Genomic DNA, 23,068 nt, shown 5'->3' with positions numbered 1-23,068 from the left:
GGCGCTGACGAGTGGGTATTCAGCAATTACGCTCCTCGCAGTCACTTTAGCGACAGCGCGATGCTGCACGCACCCCTCTGCAGATGCGCCTTTTCTTCCTTGCCCCCCCCTTGTATCGTTCACGTCACCGCTCTTCTCTGCTTCTCCCCCAACACCTGTCTCTCTGCCTTTTCCTTCCTGGGTGGCGCCAACTGCTCGTGAAATGTATATGTTTGTCTGCGTATGTGCTGTGGCTGGCTCTTAGATACGTATCATACTATTACACACATATATACGAGCTGAAAAGAAAAACAACATCACATCCCAACAAGCCTGTCACGCACTGTGATCATAACCACTTTACCTACGCCTCCTTCCATTTCACCAGTACCGACACACACACACACACACACAGCGAGAATCAACGACAACAATACTAAATAAAGGGAGAAGGAAAAAACACTGTAACGCTTGTCGACTCTTCCCCTCCCCCCGAAGAAAAAGAAAAGGAAAGAAAAAGGAAGCCACACGAGGAAGCGCGCACAGCGCGCACGTGCACTTATTGGCTGGCGCACATTCTATCTCGAGCACACACATTCCCGTGCACACACACACATATATATACATCTTCCTTTTCGCTACACCTTTCTCGCTTGTTTGGCTTGACTACGCACACAGATCTCCATATATTGCGCCTGTTTTTATTTCACCCGTTTTCTCGGCTTCACTATCGCCGCACTTTTCGAGGCCACGACCACCATCATCAACCCCCACCCCCGAGCCTCCGCCTTGTCCATCGACTCTCTTGTTTCTCGTCTTTGTTTGACCTTTATCTGTCTCACCACCCCGGACCACGCCGCATCGTGTTCCGTTATATATTTATTTCCCCTTTTCGCTGTTCTTGTGGCTTTGCTGTTGTGCTTCGCGGCGCATCGTTTCGCGTTCGCTCTCTCTTTCCTGTTTGCTCTGTCAAGCAAAGAACAGGCTCAGGGCACGTCATCGCCGTGGCAAGGGCGCACGTGATCAGAGCAGCCAGCGCACTATGACTGCAGAGGGTAAAAGTTGAGGAAGCAACGTCGCATTTCTCTCCCCCCCCCTCTCCCTCCCCCACACCTGCTCTGGTACGGATAGGCGGCATAGCTCCACCGTCGCTGTCACCTCATTCCGCATCTCTCCCGTTTCGCCGCTTCTGTCAGAGTGTACTCTTTTTCTTTCCTTCCCGCGATCGCCCCACATAGAACGATCGGGCTCTGAAGTTGACGAGCAAAGTTCGTGACGAGACGGGACGGGAACAGGTCCAGTTCTGCGCCACTCCTCTGCCACCGTCTTCTCTTTTTTCTTTTAATTGAGTGGCTTGCCTTCTCTTTGTTTCTGCTTCCTGACCATTTCGTGCGCGGCAGCACATCTCCAACACACACACACACATACACACAAATACCCTTTCATCATTGTCACGTCGTCGTTACAACGTGTGTCTGCGTGTGTGTGTGTGTCTTCGTCAGTCGACGTGCGCTTCCCCAGCGAAGAGCAAGCACGAACTTCAAAGGAAGCGAAGCTTAGAAAGGAAAGGCCTCCAATTCGCTGCACAAATAATGAAAACCGTACACGACCTCAATCAGTACGGGCTTGACTTCCTTGAGCTAAAGGCTTTGAGCGTTCCGTCATCGCTGCGCTTCTTGCTCGGCATCGAGTATGATGTGGTGCTTTGCGTGAACGAGGTGGGCACTCGCCGTCCATTCCGCCTCCACTTTCCCGTCTTCGCGCCGACGCTCCGCAAGCTGCTGTCACTCTGTGCCAAGCGGTTTGGACTGGACTGCGAGCACGGCGAGGCGGAGTCTGTCCTGACAGGCACCGCCTTGATGCCGCTGTTGCGGTACGCCGATTATCTGCCCGGGGCTCTTCACGTTAAGGAGATTCTGGAATGCCTACAGGTGGAGCCGGCTGCGAAGGCAAGGAAGTGGATGAGCCCCGCCGCCTCTCCTGCTTTGCCCTCTGCGTCTGTGGGTTCCGACGCGACCACTGACAACGCTGCCGCTACCGCTGGGACCAGTAACGAGTTTGAGGCAAGCTTCATCGACTACTCCGAGTTTTCGTCCGACAGCTCGCTCGACGACGTGCACGGATTGGGCTTTTATCTGCTGCTCGATTACGGCTTAAGTCTCGCCACCCACAGCCACCTCGTCGGCATTCGCTTTCACAAGGACTGGGACCCGGCGGAGGCGCTGCGTGAGTTTCAGGAGTTCAGTGGCTGGTCCGAGTTCGACCTGCGCTACCACGATGAGCAGCGGCCGCAAGACGGCGGTGTCATCATTATGCCGTCCTCCCAAGATGCCTGCGACCTGCTGGAGAAGTACGAGGACGAGGACTCGGACGACGAAGGCGATCTGCTCCCATTCATCCTCCGTCCTGTCTCCCCACTCGTTCCCGTGCCCTCGCTCGAGGACGCCACCCTACGCAAGTTACGCGACCAGCACTGGGACGATGTGAAGAAGCATTGGACGCACCTGCCGCAGACTCTGAACACCGTCGTTGTGTACAACCTGTACGAAGGCGCGACTTTAGCAGAAGTGCTATCCTTCTTCGAGCCGCTTCCGATTGTCTCGTCGGCGTTTGTTGAGGATAAGGCGCCATCTCACCGTCGACGCGCCTTCATCACGTTCGCGAACCTTGAGGCGACGCGCAAGGCGCTAGATGTGGACGGCAAGAACACTCGTGGATGTACGTTGCGAGTGCAGGTGTCGCCTCCGTACATCTCTCCCAGCCGCCGCGGCAATCCAGTGAAAACGGAGCGCGACTGCGATGGCGCAGGTGACAGCTTCGCAAAGACGGGGAGCGGCGGTGCTGCCGCAAGCACGGCGGCTCACAACTCTTGCATGAGCTCTTCGCCGACCTCTAGCCCTTCTCTCCTTACTATCGACAACACCACAACAGCGCTGCATGGGAAGGCCAAACCTGCTGGCAACGGAAATGGGGGCGCTGCTTGTGAAACCACCTCTGTCGCCGCCGCCCACGTAGGTGCTGCGTCGATTCCAACCGGCAAATCCGAGACCAGCATGGTGCGGCCGGTCTCCACTTCTCCTACGCCAGCCTATGTGGTTCAGACAGGGTCAACGCTATCTGGTGCTGCTGCTGCCGTTCCGAATGCCAGCTCCTTCGGTGGCTTTGTCGATCGAGCCGCAGCGGTGGCGGGGGCGATTGCAGCGAGAGCTCATGCCATTGCAGCCGCCTCCGCAGCTCCAATTTCGCCACCGAAAGCGATGGGCGGCGGAGCTGCGCCTGCCGCGTCAGGAGCTGAAAAAGACAAGCGGATCGACGTCATGTCCTCGCCGAGTGGCTCGCACATGAACGCCGCTGCAAAGGAGTTTGTCCCTCATTTTCAGCTCATCGCCAATTCCCCCGAGTACCGCCCGACACCGCCGCCGAAAATCGAGGCTTTGTACGGCGACTACGCTGGTCTGCCGAGCCTCCGTGACGGCGTCGGGTTTCCACCGCCGCCACCGCCACCACCGCCGCCGCCGTCCTACGTGGAGGCGCTCAGCCCTGCACCAGAGTACCGCCCCGCCCCGCGCTCCTCACGTCTCTCGCACGTTGGTGCCTCGCCGAGCTTGCCGCCTTACGCGTTGCCTCCTCCGTACGTTGCAGGTGGGGATGACGTAGGTGACATGTTTCCGCCCCCACCACTGCCGCCGCCGTACTTGGGCGACTGACTGACGACGGCTCTCTCATTCCACGTCGACCCTGTTGTTGATTTATTCATATCTGCGCCTGTGCCTGTGCGCGTGTGTGTCGTCCTTGTCGCCCCCCTCACCCAAAAGCAACAACAAGAGCAACAAAAACCAGACACACAAACACGCAGGCAGGAAGAGAAAGAGGGAGCATCGTTCCCGCTCCTGCCCCTCTCTCCTTTCCCCCTGATTCGTCCATGCCAATATTCTGATGAGGAGATGCACACGAAGAGACATCAGGCACGCAAGCAAACGACAACCCATTTTTTTTATGTGGTGGTGTTGGTGGTGGTGGGAGGGGGCGTCGTGTCAACGTAACGGGAGAGAGACGAAAAAAAATGTAAAGCATCGGTGTATGTTTTTTTTTGTGGGTGCTCTGCATCGCTTCTTCTTCCACTCGGTTTTTGTTTTTATTTTGTTTCTTCTTGCTTCTGTTGTTGTTTGTTGTAGATGTCCTGTTGCTTCTCAGGGTTTGTGTGCGTGTGTGTGTTTCATCGACTTGCTCATGCTCGTCTTGGTTGCTCCCGTGTTTTCTTTTCCTTCTCACTCCTGTTTTCGCCGTGAGAGGCAGGACGAGAGAAAATAAAAGGAAGCCAACGACACGCACCATCAAGCACAGGTGCTTGCTTGCCTCTATGCAAGGGGCGGCTGTGCTTTCGAAGTGTGCGGTGATGTCAGGTGATAATGTCGGCTTTTTTTTTCACGCTTCTTCCGTGGATGCGGACCGCCACCGATCCAAAACGATGTGATACCTGCAGGCCTGAAGTTGCGCACAGACACCCGCGTCCGTGGGTGTCTGTGCGTCAGCCTCCATGTACTACTTCAGCTCCGTCTTGGGCGGAGAAAACAGAAAAAACAGCAGCATAAGCAGCGCGACCGAAGGACCGCAGTAAAAGATCCGCACACAGGTGCACACACATACATGAAAGGAGGAACAGGAATAACACGAAGCAACAACGGAAAACAAACAAAAAAAAGCATCAAATCAATCTCACGCGCAACACACAGATGGCTGCATCAGATCCTACGCAACGCTGCGGCATCTAGGCCTGGCAAGTGACGTTTAATGCTGTTTCGCACTTGCGTCGATGATGGGAAGCTGTACCCCAACACTGTTTGGAGGGGGGCACCAGTCGGTGGGACACCATTGCGGCAGCTCTCCAGCGCGTGTCGTGGTCATCTTTCTCCGCTTCTTTCACCGATGTTGCGGTGCGTTGCAGCGAGTAATGCGGTGTGCCGCCGCGCGAACGTACATGAGCGCACGCGCGACGCTGAACACGCCAGCCGGCTTTTTTCCCTAGACGTTTCCACATCTTTCGATACCATACCGATTTTGTGCATTGCATCAACTCCCTCTCCCTGCCTACCTCTAGCTTCTTGGGTGCTCACGCCACTTTGTTTTTCTCTGGTATGTGTACGCTCTACCAAAGTCAGGCGAGCCCTTCTTCAGCGCCATCAAACACAGCAGCGGCCCACATATCTTGCCTCTCTCGCGCAGGCTCACACTAGGAAAATAGGCGGAGGCACAGATCAGCTGACTCGCGAAGCGACAGCCTCCTCGCACAAAAAGAGACGAGGGAGGAAAGGGCGGCGGCGGTGGCGCTTTCTCTCTATCGTTTTGTTTGCCGTCGACCGTCTGCGTGTTTCCTTATCTGTTGCTCTGCCCTTCTCTCTCTATCATCACTTTTCTCTTTTCTTGTAGTACGCGCTCGTTGTTCGTGCGATGGTTTCTTCGTTGAACGCTTGGAGCTAAGCAAAAAAAAAACAAGAAAACGCATCAACGCCTGCGCGTGAGGTTCGGCTTGAATGCGTGCTTGCGTGTGCACATTTTTGCACATCTGGCTCCTGCTGCAAGCACGACCCACCCTCCCTCGCCATTAATCATGCCAGCGATCTCCAGCACTGCTCTCCCGTACCCTTCGCAGCGCGTTGTGGTGTTGCGCCACGGCGAGCGGCGCGATAGCTACCCTGATGCGACAGCCGAGTCTAACCCGCCTTTGTCAGAGGCTGGCGTGGTTGCCATAAAGGCACTGGCAGCTCGTCTCCAGCACCACCTCGGCAAAGATGCAGCCCGCTCTGCTGCCCTCGTTGTTTCGCCGTTTCTTCGCACGTTGCAGACGGCAGAGGCGCTGCAGCACCACGGCATCGGAGCGGCGCACTCCATGGTGATTGACAACACCCTAGCCGAGGTGTTTGGCCCAATCCGTATCAAGGCATCACGTGCACCGAAGCTGCCGATACCGTCGAAGTCATGTGTCGTGGGGCGGCTACCCGCGTGGGGGGAGTCCATCGAAATGGCGACGGAGCGGTACGTCGCCAGCTTTCTCCGAAACGGTGACTTATACGGCGGACTTATGACGGCTACCAGATCCCTCAAAGATGCGTCTCGCACGACAGAAGAAGAGTCGCCGACTGCACACGGTGCCGCCGTCCCAGAAGCCGTCACAAACCGGAAAGTGAGCCGGCTGCCGCCGCGCAGCACGTCATCAAAATCGGTGGCGTGCGGTAAAGAGAAAAGCTCGAGCATGTTGTCGGAATTCCCACCTCGCGACGTTATTCTCGTCACTCACGGCGACGCGCTCGGCTCTGTCGTCTCGCACTTCTACCCCGCCCGCGTCGTCTACGAGACGGATTTTTTGTCGTTTGTAATCATGCGGCGCTACGGTGTTGGCAACCAGGTGTACCACCTGGAAAAATCGGAGGGGGTAAACTGGCTCGTAGAGGGCGCCGATGCAGAGCCACGGGACCCGATCCTGCTCATCCTAGAGAAGGAGCGTTGCGCCGCGGAGGGCGGCAGCGGCGGCGGGTATGTCAATGGTGGCGAAGACGAGTGTGCCAGCTTTGAAGACGAAGCCGAGGAAGTAGACAACGATGCGGATGTGCCGTTCAGCTTCGCTGGCGGTCGCGTGCAGCCGAGACAGAGCGGTGAGATTCTTGACAAACGGCACGCGAATCGCCGTGTGCCGTCCACTACAGAAAGTCGCATGGAGGCGGTGTCGCCGGTTTATGCAGCAAACCCGTTCGCGCCCCCCACCAGGCTGCCCGCAAGGGCCGCCTCAAAAAGCGAAGGCCCCAGGTGCAGCTCCTCAGGCCTTCCGACGCAGATGCGCACGCCTCAGCAGCTGCCACCACAAATGCCGAAGTCTGCGAGTCATCACCACGACCACATGCCCGACAGTGCGTCGCAGAATCACTCCAGCGGTCAGTCGCGGACTGCGACCGCCTCTGCACCTGCACACTCTCAGCGGCCCAATGAGTACCCAAAAGCCGGCGAAGGCTGTGAAAGGATCCGCTTGCCCACCGGAACACCCGCGCAGTCTTCGAGCAACTCAGTCACTATTAACAATCATGGGCGCAACCTAGGTGAATGTGCGGAAGACACGGAGGCCGTTGGGAGTGGCAACGGCAGTCTTCACCGCATGGAAAGCAGAATACCGCTGAAAGAGGGCGACTCGGTATCAGGCCAGCGGTACAGGGAGGAGGGGTGGGAGGCTGAGAAGTGCGCCGTGCCAGAGGACGGGCACCGCGACCCCACCGTCGCTTTCATGAGCAGCTGCGGAGGACTCTCCGAGGAGCATAGGACCAATTGTTCGCTACGGCCGCCTGCGATGCCGGCCACGTTGGTGCCTGCCACGGCGGCGTCGCGGATCGACGGCTCACCACCGTCGCCGAACCTGGAAATTACGGTTGCCGCAGCATGTCCTGTGGTATGTGCGTCTTACGGCAGCGCCCTCATGGGTCTCGCCGGCAAGAGCTTCGAGGCGGACCTTGGCGAGGATGCAACCTTGGCACGCGCAGGTGCCTCCCGGACGATCTGCACACACCCTGCCTTTGATACCGCTGCCGCCGTCGGTGCCTCAGGCGACTTGACGGAGTCACTGAACCGGCGGATCTACCGACAGCGAAGTGTTGTTCATGCCGCATTTGTCTCCTCCGGATTGCGAGCCGTGGCAGCCTTTCTCATCTTCTTCAATGTGCTCGCGCAACCCCGCAACGCGGCAACGCTGTGGTTCGGCATCTTTTCAGTTGCCTGGGAGGTGGCATTTGCGGCAGTCGTGCACTTCTCTTGCCGGCCTGACGGCTGGCGCATGCGACGCCTTCGCAGCGCGGTGGAGCAGCTGCGCCTTAAAGGGTTGCGCGCAAAAGGTAGGACCGCCGCCGCCGGCTCACAGGAGGGCGCCGGTGGCTTTCCCTTGAGCGTGGAGCCACTGCATCATCTCGGCTGCTCCAGCGCTGGCGGGGCTGAGTACATAAGCGCAGTGGAGTGGCAGAACGACGCCGTCGACCTCGACGAGGATTTATCGCCGACGAACCGCGTTCCGAAGGGGGCCATGGCATGCTTCTTGTGCGGGGCCCGTCTGATCGCTGCAATCGCGCTCAAGCTGTTTATTATCAGCGCCATGAGTTTTGTCTTTGCCCTTCTCTTCGGATCGCGTGCGCCTGGGGCGATGGCAGGCATTTGCAACGTTTATGAGCCGAAAGCTGGTCTCCTGCTGTTGCTGACGTATGGGTGCATCTGCGTGGCACGTGGGCTGTGGGACGAGACAAAGCTTGACGCCGCTCTCGACAGCGCGTGAAGCCGGGGCACGATAGCATTGGCTTTACCGTTTGGGGCGGGGGTTGCCGGCTTGCTCTTCACAGATTGCGGGCGCCACCCTCACCTCTGTGGAGGAGGCGCCTCATCGCTCATTCTTTTGTGCACTGACACACCCCTCCCACTCCACGATGACCCCCTCCCCCCCCCCATACCGGCTGCATCTAGTACATGGTTGCGGGCGTCCTCGAGTTCTTAGAAGGCTCTCCCTCATGCCATGTGGCGAGTCGAAATGAGAGATGCCACTTTCAGCAGCGGACGAAGAAGAGCATCGAAAAAAGGAAATCTGGTGGGTTTCTGGAAGAGGACGGAGATGTTGCAGGGCGAGGTAAAGTCGCATAAGTGTGTGGGTGTTCTGCTTTGGAGACAGCGAGGGTTTTGTTGCTGCACATGTGTACCATGGTGCGCTGGATTTCGACTTCGGTGTGCGCTTCTTGCATAATCTCTCCTCGCACTTTTTTTTCTGTTGCATCACCATCCCCCTCCCTTTCTTTTTTTTTTCGGGTTTGCATTATTGATTCCCACTTCGTCGTCTTTTCGAGTGTTGGTGTCGCAGTGTCTTCGCGTAGGCGTGAGAGCGCGCGTGCATGTGCGGCGACGTGAAATGAGTGAAGTTGGCAAAACGAAGAAAAAAGGGAAAAGCTCAACACCAGTTGCCTATAAAAGCTCTGCGTACGCGATTGTCGTTTGGCTGCCCCGCTGCGTGCTTCTATCCTGCTTATAGTTTTGACGGATCGAACATGGTTTGCGTGTGTGTGGGTGGTGGTGGTGGTGGTGGTGTACTGCTGTTTTGCTGCCTTGATTTCTCTGCTGCGTTTTTTTTTTTGCTGTGACTGTACGTGTGTGTGCTTCTTTGTTTTCTTGCTGACCTTCTGCTTTCTTGCGCTGCCTCTCGCTCTCTCTCTACGCCGCTGAAGGACCATCTTCTTACTTGCCACACAGTTGAGAGCGCGTGTACACGAAGCGCACCTCCCAGCAACTGCACCCGTTCTCTTCCTGTTATTCGTGCACATCTCCTGCGCCGCTGACGTGTCTTGGTGTTTTCTTTTTGCCGTCGCGTTTATCTATATCTTGTGGACATTAAATTTTGCGAAGCAATCCAACGACAAAAAAAAAACAAAGCAAACAGCAGCCGCGGAAAGAAACGCGAGTATCGACCACTTTCATGCTTGCTTACCTTTCTCGTGAATCTTCCTTCTTCCTCTGAACCATTATTTATATGTTCATGCTGTTTGTGTATGCTGTTGCTGCTGCTGCTGTTGCCCACGCCTGTGCCTGCTTTTGTGTATGCGTTTCGTTTTCACTTTTTTTTTGATGTTTCTTTCGTTTGTGTGTGTGTGTGAAGAAACTGCCTGCCACTACCTGTTTCTTTCTCACTTCTGGTGCGCTTTACTGCACCACGCGCAGGCAGCGCTCCCTCCCCATTTCTCGGGTCTACCTGCTTTGTGCAGTTGGCTAACACCCCTTTTTCTACACCTCCCCGAAACGGTGCGCAGATGAGGAGAATGCAAGAGACCGAAGTAAAGGAGATCAGGAATTACCTTCTAAGCAGGTGTCGGACAACTAACACATCCCAAGTACACATCAAATACATGTAGGCTCACGCCCACAGCTCAATACTGCAGCAACGAAAAAGGAAAAAGGTAGCTCAGCAGTAGCGCCTGCTGTGCCATAGCACGCTCTGCGGAGCCGTCAGGTGTACGGGAAACGAGAGCTGATTTCCGCATGAAAGCGCTCAGCTTTCTCTCACCGTGCACCACTCTTCGTACTCCTCTTTGGCCGATCGCGCATGCTGCTGCAACGGCGTTTGCCTTCTGCTTGCTTGCTTGCTCGCGCTCTTGTGCTGGCTTGTGGCACCTCCTCACCCATGCCCATCTTTCACCGTGCTTGGCTTTCTCTGTGATCCTCTTCTCTTTACCTTTGCGAGGGCATCTGCCCACCCCCTTTTTTACTTCAGGTTTTGATATTATCCGAAGGACCTCCACCTGACTTGCCTGTATTGTCCCATCTTCCCATTCTTTACCTGATCACACATAATCCATACACACACCGTTGCTTTGCCACTTGCTGCTTGCTCACAAGCAGTGTCTCTGACCGCTCCCCGAATCGAACTACGGTAGAATACCGCGTTCTTTTTTTTTTGCTTTTTTTCCCTTCTATGTGCTGGACACAACTGGCGAAGCGGACAAGAAGTACCTCACAGAGAAAAAAAAACGTTTGCCGAGAACGCACGCACACACGCGTCAGCTTATAGACTGAGAAGAACAGAGAGAAAGAGAGCGACGCAGGTTCGTCGACATTTTATGGAATCTCGGCACACCTGTCACGACAACGCTGAATTTGCCTTCTTTCTTCGCCCCGCAGCGCCGCTCACTCCGTTTCTCGCTTTAGTCCACGCGCATGCGGTGACCAGTCACACCTTTTTGATAATTCGAGCGCTCCTCGCAACATCTCCAGGGACGACGTATCCACACGCACAATCACATTGCGCAAAGAAGAAGGGCAACGACCTCGCGATCTCCCCAACCGCTCACCCTTCACGGCAGGACTGCCGCGACTGAATACCCAAGCAAGTCAGGTGCGTACCAGTTTAGCTCTTGTCCTCTCGACGCAGCTACGAATGAACTCGTCCACAGGTGCTTCCTCCGCTGCCGCAGTGGAGGCCAGCGGCGCCCCGCCAAGCACCTCTGATTCACCTTCCCAACCACCGCCGCCGCCCCCGCATCGCTTCTCGGCAGAGGCGGCACCGTTTGTACCATCCTACATGCGCACCCCCGTCGTAGGAGCCGGTGTGGCGCCGTTAGAGCCGGCGCCGCTGGAGGCAAGTAGCGCGGCAGGTGAGGATGATGTCGAGGCCCGTGTGGGGGACGAAGGCACTGACCGGGCGCGCTTCTCAAAGATGTGGATGTACTGTCTTCAACAGATGCAGGGACACGAGGTCGGCATGCTGATGGACATGATGCCGCCCGACATCCAGGAACTCTACTCCGATAAGCTGAGCGATGAGTACCTGCTGGACGAACGCGCCAACACGGACAAGGGTGTGCATGCGTTGCGTGCTGCGCATAAGATGGTGGAGGAGCTTACCCCAGAGCAGCTCTTCCACATAGAGGAGTTCCTTGTAGAAACAGACGCTCTCAATGCCGAGGCGAACCTGTGCCACGGCAAGGCTTACCACCCCCGCGGCGATGGTGACAATCTCGGGAAAGAGGAGAACAGCTGCGACGATGACGGCGAAGACTTGTTCATGCACCGCGACGAAGGCATGGGCTCTGACGAGGAGGAATGGCTGCTCGAACAAATGATCGCGGCTGAGGACAAGTCTAGTGCCGCTGCGAAGTAGGCTTTGGGGGCGTCAGTGCTAGCTCTTCTACCGCGTGTGCGCTCCTCCGCCACACTCCATCGGCCGCATTAACTCCGTCGCTGCTTCACCCGGCGACGTTGCTTTTTCTTTTTCTAGTATCATTCTTCTCTCGCGTGGCCTCGCTTTCCTCTGCCTAACGTACTGCATGCCGTGCCCTTATATATTTCTGGCCATAGAAGACGAAGACACAAACCGAGAAGCGACATGAGAGACCACGCTGTGAGGTGGTGGCAAGGCAAAGGAGGAGGACGTCGATGGGCGTTGCATGCACCTGTTCACCGAACATTTTCCGCGCTGAGCCAAGCGAAAACAAAAAGGAGGTGGAAGAGGCAGGAGTATGGGCGGATGCCCCCCCCCCCGGGTGATCGGCGCCGCAGAGTGGTAATGTGCGCATTACTGCTGCTAACAGGTCTGCTTTTGTTGTACCACCCACAAGAGCTGGATCCCGTGGAGTCTGCTGCGGAGGCCTCTCTTTTCTTGTTCCCCATGGTGGAGAGGATAATCGTGAGAGAGATTGGTGCCTGTGATCTGCCTGTCTTATTCGTTTTCGCGTGCGGTTGTGCTGCAGCGGCGCGTGTCTGTGTGCACGCGTGCCGGGGAGCTGCACGTGTATGATAGTGGCGGCGCCGTGTTGAACATGCGCGCTTTGCCCTGGCGCAGGTCCGCTGTGCTTTTCTCTTCATTTTACACGTTCGCTCATAGCGAGCAAAAAGAAGAGAAAGAGCCCTAACACTCAACTCGGCCAGGTGCGCCGGTCGACGAGCACGGGCCCTCGAAAAAGTTGTTGGCTTTCTCAAGCATCAGCGCACGCCGCCCACGGCTTCTCCTGCCTCTTTGTTTGCACACATGCTGCCCCGGCGCCATGGTCTATGAACCGGCAGAGTGAGCATGGAGGGATCTCGCAAACATCATGCCCAGCTCGACGTACACATCGTGAATGCTCGATGATTCACTCGCGCGGCAAAACTCTTCTTGAACCCGCCCTTTCTCTCCCTCTCTGACTGTTTTTCATCCCGTGCGCGTGTGCGTGTGGATATGAACGGGACGTGCAACGATGCGGCGCGTCGAAGCCTTGCAGTGCCTTTTTTTTAACGAAGTATACGCGCTTCCTATTTTCGCTGGCCATTTCACCATCACGAAACGCGCTCTTTCTGCATTTGTCGAGCAAATTCCCACAACGCCGACACGCGATTGGTCACAACACGAATCGCCTACAGATGGGAAATCGCAGGACTAAGTAACCTCTCACGAGACGACGATATTGACAGCGAGCTTGCGCGTGTGACGGCCAGGCGGGGGCCGTTCTCGACGAAGTACAGCAGCCAACGACGGGTGTGCCGCAGAGTGAGGAAAAGCGAAAGCAGAGCTACTTTGGGCGTTTTTACCTGTCTTTGGATCTACTCTCACAACAGTTTTGCTTCCGTGAAGGTGTGCTTACGCGCGTTGCTGCGGACGCAGCTGTATACTGCCTGTGCACTGCACTCCTGTCATCAGTGCCCATCGAAGAACAGGCACCTGGACTCGCACGTTGTTCCGAAGGCTCCTCTTTTCCAACTACACGTCTCTCTCGCGCGCGCACAGGTTTTTGCAACTGCCTTGGTGCTGTCGTGCTTTTTCTTTCCTGCCCCTTTCTCTGTCTCCCTTTTTGTGCCTGCGCCTCCCTCTCCCTCTCTCTCTTTGCCGCTTTCGGTGTCTTTGCTTGACCTCTTTGCGAAGGTCCTGTTTTTGCTGCTGCTGCTGCTGCTGCGCCGTTACATGCGTCGGTGCTCTTTGTAAAAGCGCCTTCATCGTGCCTTTTTCTATTATTCTTTTTTTTTTATTTCAAGGCTGACACACACACACACACACACACACATACACACACATACTAGCGGCAACAACACCAACAACAAGGGAACGGAGCACGTCCTTCTTCCTCGGCCTCTCGTTTCTTCCCGTCGTTTGTTGTTTCTGTCCATCTTTTTCACTCATCCTGAAAAACGTGTTCACGTCGTCTGTCAGCTTTACACACCGTGATTTTCTTGTGTTCTTCTCGTCAAGCTCTCTCACCTTCTCTCAGTACGCGTCCCTCCCTCCTCTCTCCTCCTCCTCTCTGTTTCCTTTTGTGGGGTTAGCTTGTGCTTCATCAAGAGTGTATAGCCGTTGTGATTTTCCTTTTCCGTTTGATCTGTTGTGCGTATCGCTGTACACGCGACAAGTGTTGCTCTGTTATTTTGCTCTCCTTCTCCTTCCCTTTTCCAGCTCCTCTCTTCTTCACGCCTTGTCCTTCGTTTTTTTTTTTCAATTTATCTTCCCTCGTGCGTCTGCGTGCGCCCCTACTTTCTCTGTGTTTCTACGTGTGTCTGGCTCTCTCCATATTGGTGTGACCATTTCTTGTCCCCTTCCTCTCTTCCTCGGTGCACATAGTGGCAAGTGGCGCTTTTTGACTGCGTCGATTCTATTTCTTCTCCCCTGATCGTGTTCCTTCTCCTTTGCCGATCATCTTCATCTGCCATCTTTATTCTTGTTATCGTCAGCACATAGTTGTCCCTGTGTCTGAGGGGGAAGCTTCAGCTGCTCTTTTGCGGCTCACGTGCCGTTCTCTCTCTCTCGTGTATCATTCGCATTGCTCTTCCCTTCAAGTTTCTTTCAGCGAAACACACACGGAAAAGAACTGCCGGGACTGCGCCTTGTTTCTGTTGTGTGGTTCACAGGAGAGAGGGCCTTGCGAAGGGCAAATGGGAGGCGCCCATTTCGATCGTGTGACTAACACCAGCGGCACACCAACGAAGGGGATACACCTCACGTCCGAAGAAAAAAACGACTGAGGTGCCTCTTTACCAGGAAGAAGCAACGAAAGAAAAATAAGAGAGAAACATCGGAGAGTAAAGATACACGTGTGCCTGTTACCGTGTCGGTATCTTAGATTTGGTGTGTTTGTTCGTGTTTGGTGCGTACCTGTTCTTGTGTTGTCGTTGTTGTCCCCCTCTCTTTTCGCCCTTTGAAAGTTCTGCATGCTGTGTGTGCGGGTGTCAGTTTTGGTGTGCTGCCTATTCCTTCTGTTCACCGACCTTATTCCCTGCTCTTTTTCTTCGCGGCGGTACACGAGCTTGTCTTTCTGTGTGTGTGTGTGTGTGTGCTTGCGCTTGTAGCGTTGATATCCGGGTGCCAGTTTCGTCTTTTTCTTTTCTCAAACCTCTCTCTCCTGCTATCACATAGCGCTGTAGTCGGGGGTTCTGCTCCCCCCTTTTTCGCCTTTCGAAAGAGCAGCCGACCGAATATCTTGGAGCAGCACGCTTCGGTTATTGTCGTCGCCAACGCCTTCGTTGCTGAATCTGTGTGCATGTGGTGTGTCGAGAAAAAGAGAAAGGAATGAGTGCAACTGAGCCACTTTCGGTATCACGTGTGCCACAAACGGAGCTATACTCTCCTTCTTTTTTTTTCGCTCCCGCGCACGCTAACACGCACGTACACCCCTCAGACATACCCCCTCCCCCTCGTTACACGTCACGGTCAACACCTTCGAACAACCAAAGAGACGGCAAGCGAGTACAGCATTTGAGCCTACCTTACCAATTCTCTCCCCTCCTCCTCCCCAGTAACGACTCACCGAAACGTTTGTGAGTGCTGCACTTGCATTATATTCAGTCTCGGGCGTAAACGCTGTTCGGTTGGCTTCTTTTGTTGCCCTCGCTCTGTCTTTTGGTCTCATCGTTTGCGCCTTCTAGTCTGTTTGCCCACCCGCTGCGGCGCTGATTCCTGTTGCCCTCCGCCTCCCCACCCGCACACCCACACGCACCTTTTTTTTTTTGCTATGTCGCTCTTTTGACCCCCTCTTTTTGCTGCCTTGTCTTGTCGCCTCCATCTCGCGTCCTTCTCCATCGCCTCACCGTCCAGCCTCCTCTTTATCATCCTTCTCAATCCCTCCATCTTATTCCCCCTCCCCCTCCCCCACAACCACTTCTCCATCTGATTCTTTCTCAGTTTTTTTTTGGTTTCTTTTTTTGTTTTGTGTTTATGCTCACGTGTCGCTTCTCATTTTTATTCGCTTTGGGGGAGTCTCACGTGCATCTGTCTTCTTGCTATTTTATGTTTTCCCCGCTTTTTATTTCGGATCGTTTTTGCTGCGAGTGGTGTATGTAGGCAACCACACACCCTCCCCTTATTTGAAACAACACACACGCACGTAATCATAAGCGCCCCTTTTTTTTGTCTGTTTGTTTCGCTGTGCTCTTCTTCCGCTCATCCTACCTCCGCTTTCTGCTCGTCATATATGTTTATAGATAACAAAACATAGTGCTTATTTTCTCCTCTGTGTTCAGGCATCTGCCTCCTCCCTCCCTCCCTCCTCCTTACCAGCACTGCTCTGCTCTCGCTGTCTCCGTCTGTTCCAGGTCGTTTTCTCCCCCTTTACAGCTTCGCTTTTTTTCGGGCTTCTTTGTCTCTCTGATGTGAGCACCTTCGTGTAGTTGTCGCTGGTTGATGCTATTGTCTCTCTCCCGCCCGACCTCCCTCTCCCCACTCCATCAAGTGCGATATCGAATCGCTTGCTTGTTCTATCCCTCTCCCTCCGACTTCCACTCCACCATCCCCCTTTCGCACCTTCACCTTTCCTCTTGTTTTTTTTTTTGTTTTCCTTTCTAGTGGCTGTATCGTGATCTCTTTTTTTGCTGTCGTCTTGTGTGTCTGCGAGCAATCGTGGCCGTGTGTGTTGGGTCTTGTTCGGGCCTGCATATTGTTTCTCTTCTAGCTGTGCCGTGCTGTGTGTGTTTTCTTCTTTTTCCATTGGACACGTTCCGCAAGCTCACCCACGGCAGCCACCACAGAGTTGCCTTTTCTTTTTTTTTTCGCTCGTGCGTGCTGGGTGGGCGCACACGCCTCCTGCGGTGCCGTGCCGGTGTATGAGAGGGCGCGGAAAGCGCCATCCGCGACATCATACGAGCCCTGTTTTTGCACCGGTTTGTGGATAGGCGACAGTGGGCAGAGGAGAGGGTTTGCTCGGCACATGTTGCACGAGTAGCACGTCGCGGCTGTAGAAAGTACGTAAACCCATCAAACAGCTCACCTGTGGACAGGCAAACGCAGCGTACGCACCTCTCCGTGTGCCGATGCGTGATGGCGCATCTCGACTCTGATGCGATAACTCCTCACTCGCCGCGCAGCCAACCGAGGATCCTGGCGGGGCACATTGGAGAAGAGAAGGATGCGATTGACCGGGATGGGATGCAGCCAGGGGGAGACGTGGGGAATGGGGCGGCGAGCATATTACGCCGGCGTTGGATGTATGATGGAGGGAGAAAAATTGCTCCCTTTCTCTCGGCGCGACACACGCACCAGGAGAGCAAGGAAAAAGTCGAGATTGGTGGGGACTCTTCCACAGTGGTCGTGAGGCCTAACGTGATTGCCGCCACTCCGCGCGAAAACCGCAGCCCACTTGACAGGGCCATCACTCCACCATCCCCGCTGCAACTGCTCCCCAAGACGATTCTGCCTGCGTCCGTGGTCGCCTCCACGTCACTCGCCAGGCAACACGGTGTCCGTGGTAACGTGCGGCCTGTCGACGAGGCCTCAACGTATAATGACGAGCAGGCCAACCCAGAAGAGCATAGTAGTCCGTCGTGCTCTATAATTGCCTCTTCCAGCAGCGGCGGCGGTGACTTTTCACTGGAGGCCGACAACGACGCGCAGCTCAGCAACGCCCCGTGCCACGCGCCGTTGGGGAGGCGGCTCACTCAGCTGGAGCTACCTTTTCCACAGGTGACGCTCAGTAGCCTTTTGCAGTCTAACCAGTCTACCTCCGCCGATGGCGTGGACACGTCTGCCGGCTCTCAGGACACTCGGCTGTCGTCGAAGCGGAGCACGGCAAGCCGCCGCTGCTACGTGCCAGGGCGTGCTTCTCGGCTCCACTCAAACACCCTCGTTTCCGAAGGCGGTGGCGGGATGCTGAGCGCTCTCTTCAGCAACACTTCACGGGCTACAACACAAGCTAGTGAAGTCACCACACGCGCGCCGAACGAGTCCCTCCACGGCCTTGACACAAGCTACATGCGGGCGTCATTGCTGTCCCTCTCCAGTGAGACGGAGTCCGCTTCAGAGGGCACATCTTTGACGCCAGTGCAGCAACATGATGAGTCCATCACGTATCGCTCGTCGCTTCCGCCGCCGCCGCCGCCGCCGCCGGTGCGCACGAGGACCTTCACCCTTGCCGAGGCCACGGAAAACGCGGCGCATGCAGCTGCCAAGCATTCTTCGACTCGGTTGACGCCGTCTGCGCTGATGACACCGCCGTTGATGGCGGTAGAACCGCGGTCGCGGCTACCCTCTTTTCGTACGCGCAACCCCCTCATGCAGCCGCGACAACTCTCGGACGGGCACCTCGGTGAACATGCAGTGGCCCCATCTCAGCTCCATGATGAAGACGCACCCGCGGCAGCCGGCACCCCTCGCTCCTGTTACCGAGGCCCACGCTCTGCCTTGCTTCGAGGCTGCGCAGACAGAAGGCAAAGCGCTTCGCGCACCCCACCCATCGCAGTGCTCGTCCCGCTTCCGCCGAAGTCGGAGGAACTGGCACCGGCACCGGCACCAGCGTCAACACCAGCAACAGCCTCACCGCCGCCTACGCAACCACTCGATAGCGACACTTATGCGGTGAACGCAAACAGCCTGGCCTCCGAGATGAGCTTCCGCTACCGAGCGCGGCCTTCTCCCAGGGCACAGCAACTAGATCCGGCGTCGGTGCTGGAGCCGCGCGCTTCTTTATGTGTTTCACCGCTTCACCCTTCGCTGTCTCAAGTTTATGTGCTCACTCCGAGGCCGCAGCCGCCGCGGTCGACGCCGGCGCGCTCTTCTCCCCCTCGCAGTGGCGATCCTACACTGCTCGAGTACGTTGCTAGCTTGAAGCCACCACGCGGCTCTTGCAGCATCCGCAGAGCTCTTCTGTCTGTTGGCGTAGCTCTCTGCGCCGTGCCGTTGTGCGTGGCCATTCTGCTGTTTGGTTTACATTACTGGGCTGTTACGTTGCAAGAGAAGAGCTATGCGGAGGCGCTGCTGCACGCTCGCATGGGGACGATGCTGAAAGTCGACTTGGAGCTGCTGCTCAGCATTCTGCTTTCGATTGTGGTGGTGGGTGGTGGAAGTGGCACCGTCATCTACGTCGTGCTTTACCGCCTCGCCATCCGCCATCAGGTGCGTGCCTTTGCTCTCTGTGTGCGACTTGCAGATACGCTGTTACCGTTGGATGTGCATCACCTCGCAGCGGAGGACTCGGAGGGTCGGCAAGACATCGCGATGCCGATCGACGCCGCTGCCGCGGCGGCACAGCAGGCCGACAACGGCGATTCTCGTGCGCAGTGGTTTTCTCCGTTTGTCGCCCGATGGCATGAGGAGGTGAGTCGGCTTGTTAAGCTTCTCACGTGCCCGATAGAGGTGAGCCAGGCAGAGTGGCGCTCCTTTCTCTTCTCGGAGCGGCGCAGCCTCGCCTTGCCAAACGAGGGCACCAACGGGAGCGGCGATCTCCCCGTGACAGAGACGACGCTGGCTGATGGACCCTTTCACAACAGCAACAACCGCCGCTCGCTCCCTTTTGGCGTGCAAGCGTCGGTGCCCATGACGGAGAACGAGCCGTGGCCGCCGCATGAAGCGCAACCCGGATCGCGGTATCAAATGAGCGAAGCCGTCTTCTCCCGGCGACCGCAGCACCCAGTGGACGTGAGCAAGCGGCAAGAGGCGGTCACGGTGGTGGTGTGCCGTCTCATGGCCCCGGCGGAGCTGCTTGTGGAACAGAGGCCCCTGACGCAGGCGCAGCTGAAGGAGCTGCAGCGACTCTCGAACGAGTTTCATCAGCGCCTCCGCACCGTGCCGCGGACGTCGTGCGCTGCCGTTACGGAGGTGGGTGTGTCTGAAGTGGTCTTCTCCTTTAATACCTTCTCTCCACTCCCCTCTCTGGTTGCAAGCCCTGCAGCCGTGGCGCTGGCTGTGGTAGCACAAAAGGCGCTTGTGGAGTGGTCGCCGACGTATCGCGGCACCCCGGTGCAGTGGGGCATCGCCGTGCACCGTTTCGATGCTTACATATGCCCCACGCGCGGTATGCAAGGGCGGCTCTACGTCAGTTTTGGGACGGTCGAGTACGACTTTGCCCGTCAACTGGCGGAGCTGGCGGCACTGTTCGACTACGGCGCGTTGTGTCACGCCGGGTTTCTTGCGGACGCTTCGTGTGAATCGCAATGTCTCCCCGTAGACTACGTGATGGATTTGCGTCAGCAGGCCTTTTTGGTGTACCAGCTGCACGACGGCGACGTCGACAGGGAGCAGCGGCTGCAGATGAATAGCGCCATTGCGTCCATGCGCAACGGCGAGTACAAGGCAGCTGCGGATGCACTGGGAATGTGGAGGAGAAAGAGCGGCGGCTGCAGCGGCCTGCCGAGGACCGCTGCACACCTGCGATATGTTGCGGGGTTTCTGGAGCGCGCCGCGCGTAAGCGTCGGCTGCGCGTTTCTGAGGCCACAGTAGAGGCAGTAACCGCACCGTCTTTCACTTGTGCGGTCGAGGGTGTTGCCGAGTGGGCTGCAGAAAGTCTTCTGACGTCGTATTTCCGCCCACCTCCTGTGTGGGAGGAGGAGGAGGCGCCGCGAGCGCCGAGCCCTGATCTGCTTCGCGCGCCAGCTATTCTGGCGACGAGCGGAGGCGGTAGTTGCGGCTTGCGAAAACGGGAGTGCGGTAGCAGCAACGTACTTGTGCCATTTTCCCCGCAACCATCGCGTGGCGCCGCGGGCGAGTTGGCGACGTTCTTTCGATCACTGATGCGCCGCTCATACCAGGCTCGCACCCGCTACGTATTGTCGGCTGAGCAACGGGAGGGGCAAGTAGGATCCAGAGCCATGGGGGAGCCCCCGCATCAGCCGCGTGAGGTCTTGGCGGCGATAGAGGGCGACGCAAGACCTCCTAGCTCTTTGCAGAGGTGTTACGGGCTACCCTCTCCCGGGACCGAGTCTGTTTCAGGAGAACGTAACGTGCTCGAGGACGGCTCTGCGCCTCTTTCGCCGCGTGACAATGTCACCGGCTGCTCGTCCTCGTTTCATGCGACGCGCTCTGTTTTCGAGGCGTCGACCCCGACCACTACATTTCCGGACGTGACGTGTGGAGATCGGAAGTGGGCGGCGCTCGCACTTCTGACAGAGCCGGACCAAAGCACGGTCACCGTGACCGCGTCGAGGCCGCGCCTCTTCTCGAACAGTTGGAGTCTTGCCGAATCTGGTGTGCCGGAGATGCCGACGCTGACGCCACTGACCTCGGGGGTTTTGCGGTCTTCGCAGTCGGATGTCCGGCGGCAACGTCACGCCTCCATTCTAATCTCGGCAGCGAAAAAGGAAGACGATGCGGCGGGTCCTGTCGCCGCCTGTGCATCTGCAAAGGACAATGCAACTCTGCGCTCTTCGCGAGGGCGGCGCGACAGCGGCGGTTGCAGGAGTGAGCGACCACGCGGTCGCCATGGCTCCCAGTTTACGACGGAGGTCCCGACCAGCGATGAGTTGTCGTCACGGCTGTTGGGGCATCAATGCGTCTCCCAGCTGACCGACACCACGATCGCCCGCTTCCCGTCCGAGGTGAGCCACGAATCTCTGTCGGCGCGCTCTGGTTCAGTGCGTCGGCGCGCCTCTGCGAGCACCGCCGCCGCCTCCTCGGTTCTCCCTCTCTTTGCGGACAGCATGGTACCCTTTACTGTGCAGGACAGGACAGAGGCGCGCAGTGAGGCGGAGACTGCCTGCGAGGCAGATCTTAATCAAGAGCTGTCGATGATGTCTGTTGCGCAGCGCTCCCGTTCCCGGCGCAGCCACCGTGCGACGGCGCAGCCATCGTCTGTGGTCTGCTCCTGTACGAGGCGCATCGACACCAGCTCGAGCAACACGGTGATGGTCTTCCAAGGCTTCCACCCAGACGGCTATCTAGTTGTGGTGAAGCGTGCGGACCGCCGTGCTGCGAAGCAGGTGGCGCAGCTGCGGAACGAAGTGGATCTGTTGCGGGAGCTGCATCACCGCAACGTCGTCAACATCGTCAGTGCCTGGAAGGACGACGAGGCGGTGTATTTCGCGATGGAGTACGCTTGCGAAACGCTCGCGACCGTTCTGCAGAAGTTCAAGGTGCTGCTGCCCGGGGTTGTACGCTTCTACGCGCGTGAGGTGCTGAACGCGCTGGTCTATCTGCACCGGGACTGCGGCATCATCCACCGCGATCTGTCGCCCAACAACGTCATCATCACCAACACAACGGATCGAAGTCGCGTGAAGTTAATTGACTTTGGCCGCTCCATCATGGGACCGCACTTCTGCAGTGGCAGCAGTGGCATGTCGACGACAGTGCCAGGCAACGCCAGCCTCGAGTTCACGGAGCAGCACTCGAGCCGCAACAAGGTAAGTGTCACGGACGTGCCCACGTCGGTCGTCGGGACGCCCCTCTTCATGTCCCCGCAGGCTTGCAGAGGCCTTGCGCATCCGACGAGCGACATCTGGAGCTTGGGCATCATTGTGCACCTGTGCCTCACAGGGACCTACCCGTACCCGCCAGAGACCTTTACCGATCCCGAGACGTTTGTTGCAAATATCGGGAGCGGCCGTTTGACCCCGGTGATCGCGGACACTTGCGAGATGACTGGCGAGGCACGCAGCTTTATTGAACAGTGCTTGACCCTGAGCCACACCGAACGTCCCTCTGCCGCAGCGCTGCTGAAACACGGCTTTGTAGAACGCTGAGTGGCATGCGAGGGCGTTTGCGTGATCTTTTTCCCTTGCCGCGTCTTCTTTTTTTTCTTGGCTTCGGGCTGTCTTCTCGGCAACCACCGCAATGAGTTCCCCTTCCGACACATCCACCCGTCTGTCTCTCTCTTTTTTTTTCCCAGTCCTGCTGTGCGCTAATCTGCCGCGTGCAGCTTGATGCCAGCTAGGAAGATTGTTGCTGTGCGCGCTGCTTTTTATTCCGCCCTACTCCCCCTTTTCTGCGTGTCTGTCTGATTGTCTCTGTTGGCCAGCGGCATGAGTTCTCTGCGAGTCGCCTCCTTCCTCCCGTCCCGTGCTGTGCTTTGGAGCGTGGCTTGCTAGACGACTGCTGCTCCCTTCTCGCCTTCGTTTTTCCTGTCCATCTCCCCCATGTACGTGTTTTTTTTTCTTCTCGGGTGGGTTGGGTGGGCGGGGGTGGAGGAGGAGGGCGCTCGGCTCTCGCCGACGTATGAGCGAGTGCCGCTTTGCGTCTGTGTGCCTGCATGTGCGCATATCTTTTCCTCATGAACCCCTCTTGTTGCTTTTGTCGCCGTTGCTGTTCCTCTCCCTTTCTCTCGTCTCCTTGTAATGTTTGTGCCCGTGTGTGTGTGTGTGTGTGTGCGTTTCTTCTTGTTCTCTGCTGGCATTCCCCCCCCTCCCACACCGCCACCACCCACC

The 23,068-nt window shown here is 56.9% G+C and overlaps 4 protein-coding genes across 4 annotated transcripts; all 4 read left to right on the top strand.

Moving 5' to 3' along the window:
- Positions 1-1,571: 1,571 nt before the first annotated feature.
- Positions 1,572-3,686, top strand: LINJ_35_3250 (conserved hypothetical protein; the record flags this gene model as incomplete). The annotated part of the gene is made up of 1 exon (XM_001469093.1): positions 1,572-3,686. The coding sequence occupies one exon, from the start codon at positions 1,572-1,574 to the stop codon at positions 3,684-3,686; it is 2,115 nt and encodes a 704-aa protein (XP_001469130.1).
- A 1,901-nt stretch (positions 3,687-5,587) lies between these two features.
- Positions 5,588-8,281, top strand: LINJ_35_3240 (conserved hypothetical protein; the record flags this gene model as incomplete). Its single annotated transcript, XM_001469092.1, has 1 exon — positions 5,588-8,281. One exon carries the CDS (start codon positions 5,588-5,590, stop codon positions 8,279-8,281), a length of 2,694 nt encoding a protein of 897 aa, XP_001469129.1.
- A 2,781-nt stretch (positions 8,282-11,062) lies between these two features.
- On the top strand, positions 11,063-11,641 carry LINJ_35_3230 (conserved hypothetical protein; the record flags this gene model as incomplete). The annotated part of the gene is made up of 1 exon (XM_001469091.1): positions 11,063-11,641. The coding sequence occupies one exon, from the start codon at positions 11,063-11,065 to the stop codon at positions 11,639-11,641; it is 579 nt and encodes a 192-aa protein (XP_001469128.1).
- Positions 11,642-16,756: 5,115 nt separating this feature from the next.
- LINJ_35_3220 (putative protein kinase) lies at positions 16,757-22,387 on the top strand (the record flags this gene model as incomplete). Its single annotated transcript, XM_001469090.1, has 1 exon — positions 16,757-22,387. The coding sequence occupies one exon, from the start codon at positions 16,757-16,759 to the stop codon at positions 22,385-22,387; it is 5,631 nt and encodes a 1,876-aa protein (XP_001469127.1).
- Between the last annotated feature and the right edge of the window lie 681 nt (positions 22,388-23,068).

The sequence above is a fragment of the Leishmania infantum genome, chromosome 35 (assembly GCF_000002875.2).
Source record: "Leishmania infantum JPCM5 genome chromosome 35".
In the NCBI taxonomy this organism is placed as follows: domain Eukaryota; phylum Euglenozoa; class Kinetoplastea; order Trypanosomatida; family Trypanosomatidae; genus Leishmania; species Leishmania infantum.
The sequence above is the reverse complement of the archived record's forward strand: the minus strand, read 5'-3'. Positions and strand labels throughout refer to the sequence as shown.